This window comes from Carettochelys insculpta, chromosome 3, assembly GCF_033958435.1.
Source record: "Carettochelys insculpta isolate YL-2023 chromosome 3, ASM3395843v1, whole genome shotgun sequence".
Taxonomy (NCBI): domain Eukaryota; kingdom Metazoa; phylum Chordata; order Testudines; family Carettochelyidae; genus Carettochelys; species Carettochelys insculpta.
The window spans coordinates 197,187,530-197,209,701 of record NC_134139.1 but is presented as its reverse complement, the minus strand read 5'-3'; the positions used below and the strand labels follow the sequence as shown (position 1 = coordinate 197,209,701).

At 43.0% G+C, this 22,172-nt stretch overlaps 1 protein-coding gene across 1 annotated transcript in view; it reads left to right on the top strand.

Annotated features, from left to right (window-relative positions):
- RUNX2 (RUNX family transcription factor 2) overlaps positions 1–22,172 on the top strand; it is a 217,227-nt gene that overhangs the window by 154,538 nt on the left and 40,517 nt on the right. The window contains exon 5 of the mRNA XM_074991368.1: positions 11,613–11,786. Within this exon, the coding sequence (XP_074847469.1) occupies positions 11,613–11,786 (174 nt within the window). The remainder of the gene's footprint in view (positions 1–11,612; positions 11,787–22,172) is intronic.

The window sequence follows — 22,172 nt, the reverse complement described above, 5'->3', positions numbered from 1 at the left end:
ATCTGCTTTTTTGTTTGTGGACCCACTCTTTCAAAAGAAGTTCTTTTGGATGAGATCTTCTGGAAGGGCTTCTTTTGAAAGATCTATGTAATGTAGACATAGCCTATAAGAAAGATGAATTTTGCTGCTTCAATCAACGACATCATTTACTGCCAGCACAACAACCTATTCAGAAATCCTTGGGCCCAATTTTGAGTTATTTCACCAGTGTAAATTCAGACTAGCTTCTTTGACTCTAGATTTACACTAATGTAATTGTGATCAGAACCAGGCCCATAGAGACATATCGGGCTGTAAGTTCACTTGTGCAATTTGATATTAATGGGGTCCAGTGCAGTAAGATGTTCAGAGACAAAGAAACTCCTGAGACCTGTAATTCCTCCCCCTTACTAGTGTGAAATGTCATGCAAAATGCACCCAAAAGTATTTTACTAGTGTAATAATCTCAAAATGTGCTGGCTGATCATTACATTTGCCAATCTTTGCCAGCATTGGGATTTTCTCTCCCTATTATTTAAGCTGTCATTTCCTTTTCCAGGTTTCCTTCTGTTAGTGGCAAGAGGGAATAATCAGAAATTTCACCCATAGGCCCTAAACCTGCGCCCATTGAAGTTAATGGAAAAAAATGTCAGTAGTCCAAAATCTAATTCTTCTCCCACTGTTCTTTATGCTGTTCTCCCTCCTAGAGCCCCATGTGTGTGGCCCATGGCTGCCACCTCTATTTTGAATTATAGACTCATAGAATCCCAGGGCTGAAAGAGACCTCAGGAGGTCATAGAGTCCACGCCCCTGCCCAAAGCAGGACCAACCCTAATTAAATGATCCCAGACAGGACTTTGTCTTCTGTCCTTTAAACACACATCTTCACTTCTCTCTTTTAAAGATGCATCTTCTGCCAGTCACAGTCTGACTGAAGTGCCATAATTTGGAGCATACAGAAAGCCTTAACACACGTTTGGTCACATAGAGCAATCTGGATACATTGCTTTGTCTGCCCTTTCAGACCGTAAGTGGCATGGAACAAGGACCATGACTTCCTTTGTATTTGTATAGCACTAAGCCTACTGTTGACATATAATAAATAACAGCTGGGCCTAGATACGAAGGCAAAGATTGCCTGTCAGAACCTCCATTTTAATTGGGATCACTCACAATAACCTGTGCACCACAGGCGGGCGCACGGGATCTTCATTTCAGCTCCATTTCTGAATTTCCTAAACTTGATTTTCATACAAGATATTTTACTCCCCATCACTTGCACTTTTATTGTGACAAAAGCCTATGGAACAAAAGAGGTGCAAATGGGAGAAGACTGAAAATACCCAGCACGCTTATAAAAACATCTGTTGACAATCTGGCAACTTGAGCTTTCTGATCCCATAAAAAATAAGTGGGTGGTTTGCTTGGTGCTAAAAAGAGAGTTCTCCAGTGTCGTTGCATATGACTAGACCATGTGTGATGATTTCAGCCCCACACCCAAAAGTTACAGTATTTTTAAAAAACGAAGGTAAAAATATCTCGAGACATTAGATTTACATTAGGCTTCTCTGGGTTGACCTTTCCAATGTTGATTTGAAGTGGCTGCAGGATGTCATCTAAACTGACAGTAAGAGCTACCCATCATTTCTGTGGTTCAGGAAACCAGGAAGCAGTCAGATCCATCTGAGTCAAAGCCATTGCAGGGTTTCTGCCCCAGATGGAATGGGTAATATCTGTTAGCACCAACTGCCATTTTTAACATTTTCCTGAATGAAGCTTTCCTCCTTCGATTGGCACAGTTTGGGTAGCATGAATAGTTCTGACATTTGCATCACACCAGGGCTTTGGTTTGTTTTACTTCATGGGGGCTATGTCTAGATTACAGTAATTTGTTGACAGAGGATTTGCTGGAAGACATCTTTCTGTCAAAACTTCTGCCAACAGATTGCTGCCAAACTTCCAAGTGGATTGCAAGAGTGATCCACTCTGTTGACAGAGGGCAGCTGGGCTGCCCTGCCACTCTCTCGACAAAATGGCCGACCGGAAGCACAACAGACAGGGCTGCCTGGTGTCCAGGAAGCCCTGTCTGTTAACAGAGGGCCCCCAGGAATGTCCAGACTGGCTTTCTGTCAACAGAAATCTATCAACAGAGGCATTATGTCTCATGGGGAGCAGGATAAGATTGTCGACAAAAGTGCTGCATTCTGTCAATTTACTGCTGACAGAACACCTTCGGAATCTGGACACTCCCCAGGTTTTGTCGACAAAATATTTTGTCGACAAAACCCTCTAGTGTAGACATGGCCTGACTGACAGATCTATTTTTGCACTCTGAAATGGTGCTGCAACTACCACAGTGCAATCCGTTTCCAGAATCTTTGATATACAGGTTTGGTGAAAAGCATTGGGTAGGGTTGACAGACTAAGATATTCCTCATTGCAATGATGGGCTAGATAGAATCACAAAAGTAGGTGCGTAGGTCTGGATTTGGGCTCCTGTGTCCCAATTTACGTTCCACTGTGATTCACAAAACTGTGTTGGAATCCTGTGAGTGCCTGCTCTTGGTGCCTATGTTTTTGCAGTAAGAAAGCTGTTAGGACCCTGTGTTTTGACTTCTTCTGCTTCACTCTAAACATCTGTCTCCCAGCTGAAGCCTAGAGAAATACACAACCTGGGAAAAGATAAGCATTTGGTGTGCTCAGAGGCTGCCCACCAGATTTTGCACTGTGCATGACTTCACAAAGCAGCTGGAAGAGGGAAAAGAGGAGGAGTTCCCTCATCCATTTTAATCAATGGTTAGGGTATTTACTGGGCAAGTGGGATACACACACCCTGGTTCAAGTCCTCCTCCAGGTGATGAGAAGAGATTTGACTAGAAATCTTCTGCATTGTAGGTGAATGCCCAAACCAGGAGTCTCTAGGATATTTTGATTCGGGACTCCCCCATCTCTTCAGTTAACTGGTTAAACTGAGCATTAAACTAGTTAACTAATTAAATGGGATTTTACAACCCTAAGATAAATACTTGAGTCATTAGAGCAGGGGGCGTGGACCCTGGATCTCTCACATCCAGGGTGAGTGCTCTGTGCTCCAGGCTATTAAGTCCTTCCCAGGGTTGTGCTCTTGCTCTCTTGCTCTCTCTCGCATGTGCACTCTCTCTAGCCCAAACAACTATTTGTCTACAGTGGAACAGGTTCAACAGAAGAGGCTGAGGGACCCCTCCTCTCCCTAGCTGAAGATGCCATGGACCCATGGGCCTCTCCATGTTCAAATACTTTCTCTTCATAGGGCCAGGAGTGGGGTGGCGGGTGGGGTTGAAATTGAATGCAGAGTCTCCCATGTGAGTACTTTAACAAGAGGCTAAAAATTATGAGTGAGTTCCACCTGCCATCCCCAATTTTCTTTTTTTTGCAAAAAATATCTTTGCCTTCTAACTCCAAAGAGGGTTCAGAGCTAAGAATGGCTAGCAGAGATAGGTGTGTAAATCCAAGCTGCAATGAAGCACCTCTCTGTGAGAGGGTGGAGGAGTGGTGGACACACCCCTCTCCTTGGTATCTCCCATCCACTAGCTTAAGCAGCTTGCGGCCTGGCATGCTGGCATTTCTGAATGAAGCTTGAGTTCCTGCTTCTCCCCATTCATTACATAGGTGCATAACTCAGGTTTTCTGAATCACAGTGTGTGCCTGTGATTTTTATAGTACCTACATACCTTTATAAATGTAGCCTTAGATGGGTAGAAGAAGCTGTCAGGACTTGGGGATAAGAATTCCTGGATGCTACTCTTGGTTCTTACTATGTTCGTGGACTCTGAGAACAGATACACTGGAATAGTGTGTTTAACTTCCTATGTAACCCTTCTGCCACTTGGAGATGGCAGCAACTAGGGCCACAGTTCAGTACCTAGGGCTTCCTTTTCAATACTACAAGCAGAACTGACTCAATTCCCCACCTGCTGATCTGGGACTGTTACATACCCGTCTCCCCCTCAGTGCCTCTAAAAGGCAACACAGTCTTCACCTGCCTTACTAGCGTAATTTGTTCCTGAGAAACCCCTCTTAGGGTGAATTCTTGTAAGCTGAAAACGGAATCACCATTAATTTCAATGTGAAACAATTTTATGTGTTCCTAAGCCCCAAAATTTTTACCCATTTATGCTAAAACAACACCAAATCCCATTAAAATGAACACAGTTACTTCAATAGCTAACATTTAGTTATCATAACACAACCTAACAAGGCATTTTCCCTTCATTAATTACTCTATAATATGGCTGTTTACCTGCTTTCGGGGGGCTGTCCCAGGTGCAGAGACAGGGATGTGAGGGGAATGGAAATTGAAGAGCTCCTTGGAGGGGGGCTCCAGGAAACTGCTGCTGGGTGCTGCGGAGAGATGCGCTGGGCGGGATGAAGCTGCGGGCAGCCGTTGCCTGGAGCCATGGCCTTTCTCCCACTGCAGGGTGGCTGCATCCTGCTGAGGCATGCGAAATCCAAATCAGTCCTCGTAAATGTGAAGGAATGCCTCATAAGCCGAAGCAGGGGTATTAAATGAAACTCCTTGTAAAGTCGAGTTCTCATAATCTGAATGGGCGTATCTCGGGGTATGACTGCACACTTCCCATCTTGCAGAGTAGAGTCTGAGTTCAGGAAAAAGTACACTTTGAATAAAAGGAAGGAAATAACCTGGCATTGATTTGGGGAAACATCACTAGCAGGATTTATTAACAAAATCATGAGCAAAAGCACCTGCCCTGAGTACATTAGGTAGTGTCCCTTTCCCACAGGTTCTTAAGCCCAGCAGCCAAAAGGTCCTTTAAAATGCCCCTGCCTTTTCCCTACACACACTCACAGTTGTCCTTTGTCAGTGCAGACCCAGAATTCAGAGGTGCACCTGAAGGGTTTACTTCCCACCATGGCATGATGGAGAACAAGGAGCACAAACCCTTGGTCGCTTGCTTGCTTTGCTTTCCAGGTACTTGTTCATTGCTCCTTATCTCTGGCCACTCAGCGTGATACATTCAGGCCCCACCACACAACACAGCTCTCAGTGATTTCAGTGGTTAGTGAAGCCTCACTTCTAATGCACACTAGGCAGCTTCTTATATCAGAGACACCTATCCCAAAGTAGGTCTAATGCTTAAACCTGCTTACCAGTGATTTCAGCTCAGTAAGCTGCAACAAGACTCCCAGTTGTGTCTTAAGCAGCTCCGTGGCACCTTGTAGACTGACAGATATTTTGGAGCATAAGCTTTCATGGGCAAAGACCCAAATACAACAAAGCAGATCTTTTCCCACAAAAGCTTATGCTCCAAAATGTCTGTTAGTCTATAAGGTGCCACAGGACTTCTTGTTGTTTTTGAAGATACAGACTACCTCGGCTACCTCTCTGATACTTAAGCAGCTCTGCTGTCATGCAGTGAAGAACCAAAGGATTAAATAGTATCTTTCACGCTGATGAAAGGCTCACACCACCATTATCCCCACGCCGTCTCAATTCACTAGGCGTCAGTACCCGCATCCCCTGGTTAGAGAGTGCATCATAGTTGAGACTGAGTCCCTCAGTCAAGGTATGCCAAGCACAGTTCAGGTGCCCTTGATTCACAGAAAGATAATAACCCATTAAATATCCCTTCCACAGTAACAGTCTTGTGATGCAATGCCAGCCAAAAATGATCAGTTGGGCAAACTCAACTGCTGGATTCCTTCATCGAATGGATGTGCCCCAACAAACAAGGTCCGCTCCTGCAATCCTCTTCTCCAGCTCATCACTAGATGTCAGGGGAGAGCTCTTTCTGACTCTACCTACCCCTCTATTGTTTCCTCTCTTTTTGGCCTCAGTCTTTCCATTAATTTCAATGGACTTTAGGTCACACCCTGATTTAGTACCTAACTAAGCAGGCCCAGTTATCAATATCAGTTGATATCAAAGACTTACTATGTCTCTAACCATAGCCTCTAACCTCATAACCTACCTCTGAACCTACTCTCCTTCTGCTTTAACTTCTTTTAGAGATGTTGATAGTATTGTGGTAAGGTCATCTCTTTGTGCTGTATAATGCTATTAGAATATTTCCAATGTTATATTATCCCATTCTTTGTATAGCCTAACGTGGCTTTTTGTTTTTTAAATCATTGTTGCACATGAATCAGAGGTTTTCATTGAGCTGTCCACAGTGACGCCTGATTCTTTTTTCTGATATAAATTATGCCTCACACTTGAGACAGAGAAATACATCTTTGCCTGGTGTGCTCCCTGGGGATCAGGAATTTCTCTGTCAACGCATGTATATATCACTACTAAGATGAAAAGCTGCCTTTGTGCAGTGGACTTCACATGAATAGCATGTATTTCATTGTTCCTGCTCACATGCTGTTTGGAAAGTACTTTTTCTAGGGTGTTTCACTGTGTGGTGTAGCTCTTCCACAGTCACAAGGGATTTGCAGGCCAAGAGGCTTGGGAGGCCCATACATATGTGAGATATGGGCTTCACACAGGTGCCTAACTCCCTTTAAAATCAGTGAGAGTTAGGCAGTTACATCATTCTGTAAATCACACCCTAACTCCTGTGGGTTGTAAGCACCTTCTGGATTTATTGTTTTCAGGTTTAGTTCTCCAAGGACTGCCTGGTGGCCTTTGATTTAAAACACTGAGGCTACGTCTACACGTGCACCCAACTTCGAAATAGCTTATTTCGATGTTGCGACATCGAAATAGGCTATTTCGATGAATAACGTCTACACGTCCTCCAGGGCTGGCAACGTCGATGTTCAACTTCGACGTTGCTCAGCCCAACATCGAAATAGGCACAGCGAGGGAACGTCTACACGCCAAAGTAGCACACATCGAAATAAGGGAGCCAGGCACAGCTGCAGACAGGGTCACGGGGCGGACTCAACAGCAAGTCGCTCCCTTAAAGGGCCCCTCCCAGACACACTTTCATTAAACAGTGCAAGATACACAGAGCCAACAACTAGTTGCAGACCCTGTATATGCAGCACGGACCCCCAGCTGCAGCAGCAGCAGCCAGAAGCCCTGGGCTAAGGGCTGCTGCCCACGGTGACCACAGAGCCCCGCAAGGGCTGGAGAGAGAGTATCTCTCAACCCCCCAGCTGATGGCCGCCATGGAGGACCCCGCTATTTCGATGTTGCGGGACGCGGATCGTCTACACGTCCCTACTTCAATGTTGAACGTCGAAGTAGGGCGCTATTCCCATCCGCTCATGGGGTTAGCGACTTCGACGTCTCGCCGCCTAACGTCGATTTCAACTTCGAAATAGCGCCCAACACGTGTAGACGTGACGGGCGCTATTTCGAAGTTACTGCCGCTACTTCGAAGTAGCGTGCACGTGTAGACGCAGCCTGAAAGAGTCACAGCTCACAAGCACAAAGGTGTTATTACAATGGAGGCTTGGTTAGAATAGTTTTGTCACTGAAGATCAGTAAGGGACTTACTCAGCCATGGCTTTTATTATAATGCAACAATCACAAATTTGAGAAGAGGAAACTTAGTAAAACCTCTTGAGAGGACCTCACTATGTAAGCGGGTTCTATCTGGCATTCAGGGATCTTTTGTCCCAATATTCTTTTGTTTCTTGGCCCTGAAACTAAAATATCCACAAAGGGAGAGACAAGCCAAGAGCATCTCTGTCTCCTATTTGGCTCCTAGGTCCTCAGAGAGTATGTCTACACTGCAGTTTGATTCTAGTGGTTGACCTGTGCCAGTTGACAGGCTCACACTGTTTGGGCTAAAGGGGCATTTGCAATGTAGACATTTGGGTTTGGCCAAAGCCCAGGCTCTGGGACCTTTCTACCGTGCAGGTTCCCAGACCCCAGGGTGCTGCCTAGGCTGGAACGTTTACATTTGCAATTAAACACCCACTTCATCCCATGTCAGTTGGCAAGGGCCAGCCATGTATTTTTAATTGCAGTGTAGAAGTACATGTTGAACCCTTCTAATCTGGCATCCTTGGGACCAGACTGGTGCTGAATGAGAAAATTTGCCAGAGAAATATTATCTAGCAGCATTACCAACACTTCCACTGCTTACTAGGCTCTCTGAAGACATTTAGGGGTAAATTACAGCTAAGTAACAGCACACAACACTGAGAGACAGGACTCATGGCTGTAAATAAACTTTATGGGATCACAGGAAACTTGGCCACACCCATGCTAAGTTGTCATCTGCCTAACTAAAATCATGACAGATTACAGATGTTGCCAGGTGAGAGTTCCAGAGTAGAGAGGTTCAGCCTGTACCATTAGTTTCTCAGTGCTTTGAGTCTTCCAGACATGTGGACACTTCTTGGGCCTACAGACTCCTCCAGTTTCAAACAGATACAGAGTTCTTTCCTCTTCACTTCCTAGTCTAAACTGCTATGTGTGGTTATTTTCCACTAATAGACAGTTGTTGGATTTAGCCTCTTAGGTGGTTGCATTTCAGCGATGGATTCAGTTTGGAGTCAATAATGTGTGTAGTTTATAATGTGTGTAGTTAAACATAACCATTGTTTTTATAGAGCTATGCACTGAAGAATAAAGCATGATGAAAAGCAAGTTGAAGGGGGCATTCTTTTACATGCCTGGTCATCAGTGAGGACTTACAAATAAGCACTGATATAGTTAACACATTATACAGGCCAAGTCTGTGTACCAGTGTCTTAGGAATCTGCTTTGGAATCTTCCAGGAGGAAGGGCACTGCTTAAATGTACAACAGAATTTGCGTCTGGAAAATCCAAGCAAAAGCCCGTTTTTGGATATATTCATTTTCAGACAAACTCACCCTGGAGAGAGATTAGGGATAGGCTAGCTCTGTTTGTGTTACTTTGAACTCATTGAAAAGAGATATATATTCTGATTAGGAACAAATGCAAACAAAGGAAAAAGGGGAAAAATCCATTGGAAAAAAGGGGATGGAAAATGGCACAGGCAGAGGGAAAAACAAACAGAGATTCTGAAAAAAAGGAAAGAGGTTTAGAAGAACTTTCAAGGAAAAATACTTTGTGTGAAATTTACTTCTTTATATTTAACAACACCTAATTTGTACCACAGTATTTTTCATAGATTCAAGAGAAAATGATAAACACAGCCATCTAAGATATTAGCATATTGATTAACCTGTGATTACATTACCAGAAACCAGCCAAAAATCATTCTGTTGCTATGCGCATTAACATCACTCCTTTATCTGTAGGGCATCCGCTGATGCCAGCCTAATTTTGGGTAGATTGTTCTAATATGTAACACCTATTTCCCTTTTATGAGGGGGAAGAAACATGTTTGTAGGTTGGGGGAAGATGCTATAAAATGACAGGAAAATGGGTCAGTAAATCGGTTTTAAGAACCAACAATTGTTTGAGACTCTTCTCTAATCTCATTTCTTTGCATGTGCATATTCCAGCCGCTCAGTTTTCTGTAGTAAAATAGGATGTCTCCAAGTCTTGTACTAGTACCTGTACCAAAATTTCTTGCCTGCTTCCACCACCTGTCATCATGGTTCCTATTAGATAACGTGTGATATGTGCGAGGCACTCAAGTATTAGGATGTTGGATGCTTTAAAAATGCCTGTTTCTACAGATGGAGGGTTATGATACAAGACTGGGAGTCATAGGACCTGGGTTATGTCTTATGATTTCTCTATGATCTTAGCCTCTTTCACCTCCCTCTGAATCAGCTTCCCCATCTGTATAATGGGGAAAATTAACCCTCTCTACTCCCTATTTATGGATGTGCCCATTCATTAAACTTGGTGAGGTGCTCTGATACTCTGGTGATGAGCATCACAGAAATGCCTTAAAACGAATTAAGTCTTTGAATACAAATGATGATGGATGATGCATAAGTTCTATGATAGATTTGGCAGACCTTATGTAAAAATGCTTCTAGTAACAGTATACTGGAGTGAGGGTTCTTACTTTTGATTAATGCCATTTCCCCCTTTAACTTCTAACAACTGCACAACATTAAAGAGCATTCCTGGTTAATCCATGCGGCATTTGTGCAGCTGAGCTGCTAGCAAAAGCTGGAGAGGGAGCAATGATGAGGGGTAACCCAGGAAGAGAAGGAAGATATGGAGCCCAACAGGACTGGTTTCACCAGATGCAGCTTTGCCATTTTTTCCTTAGGATCTTTTTGGCTTTTGAAAGGCAGACGGCTATTTAGTTCTGATGTTTGAATAAGCTCCAAAGTTACAATTAGTCTTTATGGCTCATTTATTATTCTCTAACAGAGTAATAAAAAAAAGTCAGATTTTCTTAGCTGTCTGAAAATCTCCCCAGTACATGGAACCAATCCTGGAACATCTCTCTCTCACACCCTATATGGATAGGAGGGTTAGAAACATTAGAAACTTTTGCCACTTTAATTGTCCTATTTTAATTAATGCAGTAAAATATCCCTAGTGTGAACACAGTTTACCAGATTAAAAGTGCTCAAGCTAATATAGCTCTGTCTGGTTTAGAAAGTGGATGTGGTGTATGTAGGGCTTCTGATTTGTGGTTTTAAACCAACAAAACACCAGTAACAGCACCCCCAGATAAAAAAAATAATAATGAATTCAGTGTTTATCCATCAAACACTGGAAAAATGCTAGACATGGTTACTCAATTCATATCGACTTCACTCTTTTCCCATTGCAGAATTTTTATTTAGGTATGTCCCTGCTCCCTGCACTGCATGTAAGGGTTTGTCTGTGTGGAGCAGTAATGTGGACTACAAAAGTGTGATTTTCAAAGCTCACTTGTGTGTTGTGCATTAGTTGGTTTGTATTGATCCTATGCTCCACTCAGAGTACAAGGGTTTTAGTCAAGTAAATCAAGTAGATCCTTGCTGGGACAAATGAAAACTTCCCCCATGCTGTTTAACATGGTACTGTTTGAAACAACACTGTGTGTCTGTGTAAAGAGAAAACCCTAATTAAACACTATTTTGGACATCTATATAAAAATTAAAACATGACAAATATAGTTTTAACAAACCCACTGGTTTATACAAACAGTTCCTCTAGATGTTACTGGAGATCTGAAAACCTTAGGGGCATGGGCTGTTGGGGGGATGTGGAGGAAGGTAATTATAAAGAGCTTTTATTAATGCTAATTTGCAAAGAGATCTTGTTTGGTTTTGAGAGCACTTTCTTCCTGGACTGTCAATGAAAATGAAATAGATAAACCTTGGAAAACAGAAGCCCTAGGTATATGCTTATAGTGGTATAACTGCATCCATGCTAGGACTTTTACTGGTAATACTGATATCTAATCAATAAGCTTTACCAGCACAACATCTGAGTATAGACTGCACACTACTTTTTTCATTTGGTAGAACTCAAGGTGGGGCAGACCCTCAGATAGTCTGAGTTGTCACAGCTCTGTCACAGTCAGTGGAGCTATAACAGTTTAGATCAGCTGAGAATCTGTTGCATAGTGTTTAATACTCAGATTTGCAACTCTATAGAAGACTTTACGGAATATACTCTCAGTCCCTGTTACCATTCTTTCACCAGCATTGGTTTCTGTCTCTAGCCAAAAATGCCGAGAGAACCCCAAAACAGCTATTAGGTCTTTACAGATAAGTTTTTTTTTGTGTGGTAAATTGTTCAGTCGTGTTAATAACCCTTTTATTTTATGATTTGCTGTTTCCAGGACACAGACAGAAGCTTGATGACTCTAAACCTAGTTTGTTCTCTGAACGCCTCAGTGATTTAGGGCGCATTCCTCATCCCAGTATGAGAGTAGGGGTCCCTACTCAGAGCCCACGGCCCTCTCTGAACTCTGCACCAAGTCCTTTTAATCCACAAGGACAGAGTCAGATTACAGGTAAGAGACAGAATCATAGGTTTGATTTGCACAGGCAATGGTAGTAACTGGTTGTGGATATTTTTGTGTTGGCTGTAGAGAAGTGAGGCTTTTACAGAGTGAGAGATATGCACCAATCGAAGTTAGCTGAGGAGCAGATTATTCAGTAGCATTTAAAGCTGAAAATGTATTCTGAAATTATATTTTAAAAGACCAAGATGTCAAAATCCAGCATACAGGTGAGGAATCTGGTGAAATCCAAGCACCATGGTACTCTGAAATAACCCACCATTGTGTAGTGGTGCAATACGTAAAGCTGTTCTACCTGACTGTATTTACTCAGCTGTGCTCTTTACTTTGCCAGCAAGAAAAGTGGCCAGCATAGTGCTGGTGTTATCAGAATACCAATGCAGCCTTCTCACACTGTGGCTTCTCTCTTGTGCCAGTTAATATCACTGTCACAATCAATAAACTGGAGTACATGAAACTCTCTCAAGACTTCTAATAAGAATTGTATGCTGCAGTTCTGCGTGTACACTGAGGAATGGGATTTCGCTATGCTGAGAAAGTAATAATAATAAGTTACGGGTGTGACAGATGTAACAGTGAAATGGTATTTTTACTATAATTGTGCCAGAGAGACACAACATAATCCTAAAGCATACAAAATTCATGGGGGTCAGTATTTTGCTAAAAACATGAAAAGTTAGTAAGTTTTGCATACTTTTTCCAGACAACCTGTGCCTCATTGTGAGTCAACCTGGTAAGATTTATGGTTTCATGTTTCAAGTGGTTTTGACATGATACCAGCTGAAACTCAGTGGTTTAGATGAAATATTGTGGCTTTGTTTTTTAAAAGTTCAGCCAGTTAATTAATTTGCAGTAAAGAATAAGTGGGTTTTTGTTTGAACCCAAAACTCAACATGAAACCCCATGAGAATCGAAACTGAAAAATAATTCTTCTCATGAACCTGGGTTAATGGAAACTGCCAAGTTTCCCACAACTCTAGAGCTCTTGTTTTATCTCTTGTGAAATATGAATATGATATGTATAAATACGGAACATGCCATCCACTGGTATCTCGTCACAGGTTCATTTGCCAGGCTTCCCTTTCATTTGTTAGGCATCTGAAATATGGATTTTGCTGCATATAGTGCTATATTTAAGAAGAGCTAAACGAAAAGACCAACGATCTCTTTAGTCTAGCCTCCTGTCTCTAAGAGTAAATGAAGCCTCACCTCAACTTTGAGAAAAGACAGTCAGACAGGCTTCAGGCTTTCCATTTCAGAGTATCTAGATGAGGCCCTTAAAGGCATAACCAAAACCCTCCTTCTCTTTCTGCCTCTCTTTAGTTTACCTGTTGTGTAACCCTTAATGAAGAAGTGGGGGAGGTGGGAATTCTTCCTGACCCGCATCTGGTGATCAGCTTATGGCCTGAAGGAGAAGGACTGAGAGCCCCTTGTAACTTTAATCCTAGTTAAGTGTAACTTCATATGCTGTTCTCATTCACATGAAAGCCTCCCATAGAAATTGTGCTTCTGGGTTTGATTAATAATAAGCTTCTTTGCCTTGTTATGAATCATCAACAGAATTTACAAATCCTGGAGGTGAAAACTGCAGATATATAAGTAAGTCTTGGAGCAGACAAAGCCTTGGTCTTTACTGTTCACAGCACAGTGAGTGTCAACAGTTAAGATCCATGAAGATTGTGCTGACTGAGGCTATGTCTACTCTACAGCTCTTACAGCCACACAGCTGTACCGCTACAGTTGCACTGTTGTAAGGTCTCCCAGCTGCTCTGTGCTAGAGTGACCAGATGTCCCAATTGTATAGGGACAAGTACCAATATTTGGGCTTTGTCTCATATAGAAGCCTATTACCGCCCACCCCAGCCCCTCTCCTGTCCCATTTTTTCAGACTTGCTATCTGGTCACCCTACTCTGTGTTGATGCAAGAAAGCTCTCCCAGTGGTGTAATTAAAACACCCCCAATGAGCAGTAGTATCTGTAGTGCTAGGACAGCATCTCCTGCAGACATAGTGCTTCCCATGCTGGTGTGTTTGTTGGTGTAATAATATATTGGCCAGGGATGTGTTTTTTCAAACCCCAACCAACAGAGGCTTTACCATCAAGAGTGCCACTGCAGACATAGCCTCAGGCTGATGCTGCTGTGGCAGAGGGATGCAGCTTGAATTGGAAAGGGTTGACTTCTCTATCTAGCTGTGGAGTACATCCTTTCCTTGCCAACGAGGCTCACAGTTGTTGAGTACTGTTGAGTCCTTGACCACTGTCATTTCCCCAAGCAGCAGCAATGACTCCTACCACTTACAATTTGCAGCTACACACACCTTACTGATTCAGACCTACAGCCCCCGATTCTTTGTCTGCACCAGTTGTATGAAAGCCACTGAAGACCACTTGCTAGCATTACTGTAGGCCACCTGATTAATACAGTAGTCGGGGGAGCCTGATACATGTGTAATCCATTAATTGCTGTCTTCCCTGTCTGTTTCTGGGTGTAGTTCGAGGTGTTGGTTCCCATTTATATAACCTTATATAGTTTGGGATATGGCTACTTTAAGGAACTCTTCTCTCCCTATGTTCTACCATGATGGTGTTGGAGCTTTCTCTGACAGCCCCTCTGCAAATTTTTGGGGATTGCAAGCTCTGGAGTTAGTGAAGTCCCTTGCAGAGGAATGTAGGCCTGAGCCAGGCCAGGTTTACAGTCCAGAGAGCTGAGTGAGGCACACCTCACTGAGCAATCAATAACTTGACCATGGAAGGTTACTGAAATTGTGCTTATTTGGGGTAATACAGCCTGGGAAAGATACTTTTTGTGCTTTCCTCTGATGCTGCATTTTTGCCATTTACCGTGGGTGTACTCTCACAAAAATTAATTTAATAACGACTTTGTCTTTTCTATCTTGTTCTCTCTTGGTATGGTCATTTGAGTGAGTAGGATCTGGGTGTGCAATAAAAAGAGAAGTAACCTTTGTACAAGAAGAAAGGCTTTTTATTACACTTGATAAAATTACCCAGGTGTTGCTTTGTAAATGTCTTAGTTTGGTAATTTTTCACTCAGTAATTAAGATAAAAGAAAACCATTACGTCCTAGGATTTGCAGTAGCACACAATTATTTCTTTATTGTAAAAGCCAGTATGTCTTGAGCACAGTTAACCTTCTTTTGTTTAGATTTTGCATAATTATTTTGTGATCAAACACAAAAAAGGATTTAAAACCTGGCCATCTCCCATCTAAGTAGTAAAGAATTAAGAGTATGCCCTGAAACATCTGCTGGTTTACTGTTATTTTTTTTTTCTGGGTAGTGTTTGTTTACCTGTCATCTCTGAATACTGTATTTTTTTAAATACACCAGTTTCTTGAAGCTGCTGAAGGACCAGTTTATTGCAGTGCAAACATGGCTTAGCACGGACTTGTCCTTATTCAACATGGCATTTTAACTATTATTCTCCAAAAGCAACATTGAAAGGTCATTAAAAAACAAATCGGCCAATAACCAGATACCTTTGCTGAGGTAGAGCAGGTCCAATTTGATCCCTGCATATTGCACATAAATCAGGTTCCCTGTCCATTCACATTTGCATCCTGGTACATTCGTTCCTTTTTTTTTTTTTTTTTTTTAGTGGAACTGGAAGGACTTGTTTGAGTATCAAATTACCCTACCATCCACACAGTGAACTGTTGCATCAATTCTTAAACATGAACAAAGAAAAACTGTTGTTTTTTTCTAAAATGCAACCAGTGAGGATTAGCTTCTATCAGACGGGAAAAACCACAGGCGTAATGGCAAGAATGTGGTTAGCTTGAGTGGTGGAATCTCAGCTGCAAAGAAGAAACTGTAAAGTGGGAGTTAAGTGAGGTTTCATGCTCCATCACCACTATGGCACCATCTGATCTATAGGCAATCTGTGACTTTAGTAACTGAAATAACAGCACTCAAAGGCAGGTTGTGCGAAACATGCTTCTCCCCCGCCCCCCAACTTTTGCCCAGCCACATTTAACTTGATTTTTTTTAGACTGGGAAAGGATGGAACAATCTCTCTCATGATATGTGTGACATTTAGGGTGGCAGAAGGCAGAGTTAATGCAATTAGGGTTGGATCTTCCTGGCTTTGCTTATACTGAAATCACTGCAGGGCAGGGTGCGGGGGAAAACTCATCTGCTCTGTCAGGCCAACAAGGCTCTTGCTTCTGCCCCAGTGAATTTTTCCTTAGTCCCGATGTTGAGTCCATCAACACAGTGATGAATTACACCTAGGCCATGTCTACACTACAAAAATAACTTCAGAAGTTGCTTACTTCAAAGTACGACTTTGAAGTTGTAACAGACTTTGAAGCTGAGTGTCTTCACACACCCTATTTCGAAGTTAAACTTCGATGTAGGGCAATACTCCATTCCTGGGAATGGAGCAAGGACTTCGAAGTTGAGCTCCCTTAATCTGAAGTTAACTTTGAAGTACGGGAAAACGTGTGTATACTCTCTGCAGGCTACTTCGAAGTGGCACCTAAGTTCAAAGTTAGTTCCTGCTGTAGACGCACCCCTAGAGAAACAAAGAGGGCCTTCTTTTCAGGGCTGGATACTTTTCTAGGTTCAGCAGCATTGTTTCATAAGAAGTTGCTGTAGTTTGTCAGGAATTTGCTGGAATGAAGTGAGGTACATTTACTACAAATTCTATGTAAAGATTTACAGAAAAAAAAACCCAAGCAGCCCTGTAGCACCTTAAAGACTAACAATTTTATTTATTAGGTAATGAGCTTTCATGTGCAAGAGCCACTTCATCAGATTCATCAGATCTTACCCATGAAAACTCGTTACCTAATAAATAAAGCTGTTAGCCTTTAAGGTGCTACAGAAGTGCTTGCTTTTTTGGCGATGCTACAGACTAACATGACTACCCCTCTGAGACTATATAAAGATTTGTGGACTAGCTAGTTGAGAAGACAGCTTCCACTAACCCCATAGTACCCTTTATCATCAAAAGCCCCAGTGTGCCATTTAAAAGCATGTTAGAGCCTCCTTGTGGGGTTGAATTTTATCCATAAGGACCATTCTCCCAGAATTTAGTCCAGAGAAGCATGTTTTGGCTCCATTTTACTTTTATACAGAAATGTCCGTAGAAACTACAGGACCCAGCCTGTCTGGCTGTGTGTATCAACACAGAGTGATGGTAGGTGTCAGCTCTAAGCTCTGCACTGTTGACAGGGGTGATTTCAGTCTGTTGGATTTTAGGTTGCTTCTTTGCATCCTTCAAGCTCCGGGCAACTTATCATGGTGATCCTTCAAGGGATAAAGTCTGGGCACACTAAAGTCTCTTTTTTATTTTTTCCATTTTACGGTCATGTTCCTTGGCTAGAAAGAGCTGTGCTTCTTTTATTCTTCAGGTGGTGGTGGTGGTGGGGTAATGTTAGAGAGTGAAAAGCAAAAACTAGTCTCACTTATACCAATGTTAGTCCAGAAGTAACAGTTAGTCTTGACTTCAGTGGAATTACTTCTGATTGACCAGAGATAGGGATCTGGCCCAGAATTTTTAAAAGTCCAAGAGAAACTCGGAGAAGACATTGCATCTTGATGAAGCAAGTCTTTGCCCATGAAAGCTTATGCTCCATAATATCTGTTACTCTGTAAGGTACCACAGGACTTCTTGTTATTTTTGCAGATGCAGACTAACACAGTTATCCCTCTGATACTTGTCAGGGAAGAGACAGTTCTACAATAGTCCATTTACTTGTACAGAGAGTAGTCATTGCTTTGTTAAGACTATAAATGAGGAGATCTCACTTTAAATATTTACTAAAGGTGGCTCCAGCCTGCTTGTGTTTCAGCATGAGCAGTAACCATAATAGTCAGCCAAAAACAGATGTGGCATCAGAGGTGAATGGATGACAGAGACTCTCATGAGAATGATTGCATAAAATGTGCTTGCATGCAATGTTCTTTTAGATTTTAGACTCTACAGCAGTGGTCCCTAAGCTTTGCATGTCTTACATCCCCTTACCCAGAATGTAATCTGTTTGTGCCCAGATGCTGCCTGGAGGTCGGGGCCTAGACTTAGGACAGAGCCGTGGCCAGGAGTGGTGTCATGACTGCAACCAGGGCAAGAGCTGGCGGTTGGAGTGGGGCTGGGGTTGGAAGCTGGGAGCTGGGAGCCAGGCTGCAGTCAGAGTTGCGAGTGATGCTGGGGCTTCGGCTGGTGCTGGGGGCAGAACAGTGCGGGATGGCACTCTCTCCTGAATTTTGTGCAGGCTAGCTACAACCCCCAACTGTTCCTCTGCATTGCTTTATGGGGGCATGCCCCACGCCTTGGGGACCACAGCTCTGTAGGGAGACGCAGTCAGCCCGTGTTCAGTACCCTTTCAGTTTGGGGAGTGGAAAAGTGATTTCTCTCTACTCTAGATTTCTGTACATCTCATAACCTAGTACCAAAGCATTGCAAAGAACTCCTTAATGGAGAAAGCATGTGTAATTGACAGGAGAATTGGGATAATGATTTTTACGTATAATCCACCCAACATTTGTCTAATTTCTAAGCACCCCTGTTTTCCCAAGAATCCACTAAGAGGTATACCCTAGACCATGGAAGCAATGAACAAATAGTACGTAAATCTATCAACTGTAACTATGAAGGTGGCAGTGAAGCTTAGGAGTAAAATAATGTGCAGTGTTTGATATTTCCTGCTTCACAGATGCTTACCTGGCAGTGCAAACAGGAAGTAGCTGTGTGCTTGTTAGTTTAGACCTCACCCCTGTTGACTTGTTTCAGCCGATCTGTGCACGAAGTTTAGGAGTATTTGCATGATTTGCTCTGTTGTGAATGACTTACGAAGGCAGCGCTTTTTTCACACCCACACAGGCATAACAAAAATGTTTACAGAAGGAGGACTGCTATTAGTAATCAGTCCAAATTTTGAAGAACAGAAATAGGATAGCCCTGAATGACTTTGCTCACCTCACTGTGCTCTGTCTTTCTTAGTGTTTAAACAAGACAGGTGGGTGGGTTATTCTTCCTTCTGCCTCCACAGACCTGTTTCGTGTGCCTTTATTATTTTCTAGTATGCTGGGGATTTCTTTAGGCAGAATTATACTCCCTAGCAATGTCTACTCTAGAGGGCTTTGTTGGCAAAACCCATGGAGCATCCACGCTAAAAACACTGTTGTCAGAACATAAGACTTTTGTTGACAGCCTTCTGCCTCTCTCTCACGAGGCAGAATGCCTTTCTTGACAGAATCGGTCAACAAAAAAAGTGTGGATGTTCTGGGAGGCCCTCTGTCAGGCAGCCCTGCCTGCTGTGCTTCTGGTTGGCCATTCTGTCAAGAGAGTGATCGGGCAGTCTGGCCACTCTCTGTTGACAGAGCAGATCAACAGAGCAATCCACTTTTGTGTGTGGCCAAAATCTGTTGATAGACTTTATGTTGGAAGATCTCTTCTGACAGCAACTTCTGTTGACAGATCACTGTGGTGCAGAAGTATTGGAGGGGTAGCCGTGTTAGTCTAGATCTGTAACAGCAACGAAGGGTCCTGTGGCACCTTATAGACTAACAGAAAAGTTTTGAGCATGAGCTTTCGTGAGTACAGACTCACTTCATCAGATGTATCTGATGAAGTGAGTCTGTGCTCACGAAAGCTCATGCTCAAAACTTTTCTGTTAGTCTATAAGATGCCACAGGACCCTTCGTTGCTGTAGTGCAGAAGTAGCCCCTTTGGTTAACAGCTCTGGGAGTTCTTGTAGGTTCTAGGCGTTTAACAATTGAAAAGATGCTGCAGTTGTGATGTTGCAAAGCTACTAGCTCTTAGACACTCTGAAGCTGCTTGATCGCCTAGCAAATGTCAAAAGTCCCCTGGCAGAGCTAACAAAAGAACTTGCGTCTTGCACAGAAAGCAGAAAAAGTTTCCAACTAGTATGCTCACAGACCAAAGTATGTACTCCACCAGGGCATATTTACTACCCTCTGTATTCAGGCTAAGTGATCATTCAGCACACAAGCAATAAAAAAAAACTTTCAAAAACTTCCTTGTGATTCCCTCTTAAGTCCTTGTGCCCAGCTTTGCCAAAAGTCCCAGAAAACATAAGTCCGAGAGCAAACTCTGGGGTATGGACAGGCTCAGTGAGGCTCTTAGAAGTGGGTTTCCTCTCTGCAAAACGCTCTGTTTTCAAGACACTCTGTGGCATAAGTGGGAAAACAACCCAAACAAACCATGATTGGCCTAAGTTCCTGCTCCAGTGGCATTTGGGACAAGCTGTAAGGGCTTGTCTACATGGCAGGTTACATCAGTATAACTTAACGTTGCTCAAGGGTCTGAATACGCCACCCCCAAGCAATAGAAAAACCAACCTGAGCACCAGTGTGGAAAGCACTATGTCATCAGGAGAGCATGTCCCTCTCTTCTCAAAAGAGGTGGTTTTATTATGCCAACAGAGGAGCTCTCTCCACCTGACACGCACTAGCAGTGCAGCTGCATCATCACATAGTAGCACTTCTAATATAGACTTGCCCCTAGTGCCGTGGTATCCATGATACCAGTCCCTTGCCACCTGTGGTTATTCGTCTGGTTGAGTTAGCTAGTTGGGTAGAATAATAAATATATTTTCAAAATAATGTGGCTAGTTTGCTATAGTGGCTACCACTTCAGAACTTGTTGGACACCATGGCACATTGTGCAATCGAACATTGCATTGTGGGTCCCCAGCTGGCCAGCGCTCTGCAGGACTAACAGCTGTTTTCGAAGTTTGTGCACTGAATTTCCCATGTAGCCTGGTTGAGAAATGTGTTCAGCCCAGCTCGGTGAAATATGTGGCATTTACCATTTGGCTTTGCAAGTCAGCTTGGATGGACAGCACAGACACAGCCTGTCCCCCCCACCTAGCTCTCTGCACATGTCTGCACATACACCTGCTGTTCTTAATGAGGTAAAATTGCTTTGAAAGCTTCTGCTCACAGAAGCTAGAAACTTCACTTTCCTGGTTGTTAACCAGCCAAGTAGAGTGAAAAAAGCCAGCCTGCCACAGGGCAAGATTCCCCACCCTGCCCCGAAGGTGACCTCAGCACTGACTTAGGGTGAGGAAGTCTCATGACTCTCCATACTGGCAAGGCCTTGATTTCCTTTCGAGCAGTGACTCTCTGGGGCAGTAGTGCCTTTTCTATCAACTTTTGCCTGAGTTTTGTTTGGCTTCAGTTATTCCTTTTCAATTGCTTTCTTTTTCTAATCAGTGATGAACGAGGCCCTTATTTCTCTACAGAGCTCACAGGGAAGTTATTTTCCCTCTTCATTAGAGAAGTGGCCACTTTGGAATATGTCACCACTGAGTCCGAGGTGACATGGAGGAGGGGTAATGTGGAGTTTTATACCCCTCCTCCTCCCTAAAATTTGCTGTTTGGCTTGTACTGAGCATGCTCACATGGACTGAGCATGCTCAGTAACGTGCTGAAGCTGCTGCCCTCAATGTATACCCCCCACTGTTGGAAGGCATGGGTAATCTGTGCAGTGAGCTATCAGCGCTGAGAGATGTCAGCCAAGCTCTGGGGCCCATTGAGCTAACTGCATAAGAAAGAAACAGTCTGTAGTTCAAAGAAGTTTTTACCAAGCCGAGCAAAGAGCAGGAGAAAGAGAGTGTCCCAGGGAACTGGGGCACAGAATAGTTAAGTGACTTGCCCAATAAAACGAAAAAGCAGTCATGCAGTGCTTTAAAGACTAACAAAATAATTTATTAGGTGATGAGCTTTCGTGGGGCAGACCCACTTCTTCAGATCTGGAAACAGTGATGAAAGTGAACTGGCACAATGAATATATAACAGAGATATAGAAAACAAACAAAAAAATAAAATGAAAACTGACATCAGTGGGGCAGGGTGCAAAGGGTAGTGAGGAAATTACTTACTGCAAGGGTCCGTTAGTGACTTGCCTGAGATCACTACAAATATCAAAGATGGGGAAGCGGTCCTTATAATGTGTAAGGTAATTGCTATCTCTGTTAAGGCCAGAGAGCAAAGTATTGAATACAAGAATAAATTCCTGTTCGGATGTCTCCCTTTGTAATCCGGTGTTAAAGTCTTTCCCACAATCTGTGGAGGGAAGGTCAGGCACGATTTGTATAGTGAGGGTGCTGAGAACCATTGAACCAAACTACAAACTCTGTATATCATGGAAACCACTTCAAGCCATGGGGCACAGCAGCACCCCTCAGTCCAGCACCTGTGTCTTGGTAAAGCTGGGCTTGAACCCAGATCTCCTGAGTCCCAATAAAGTGCCTTACCCAAAAGAGAATCCCCCTTTTCTAATTCTGAAATAATTTTGGCTTTTAAATTTTATACTGTTACAATCAGAAATTGCTGAAACCAAGTTTCAAAAATGAGTATCTGCTTACGTGACCTCTAAAGCCTTTACTCT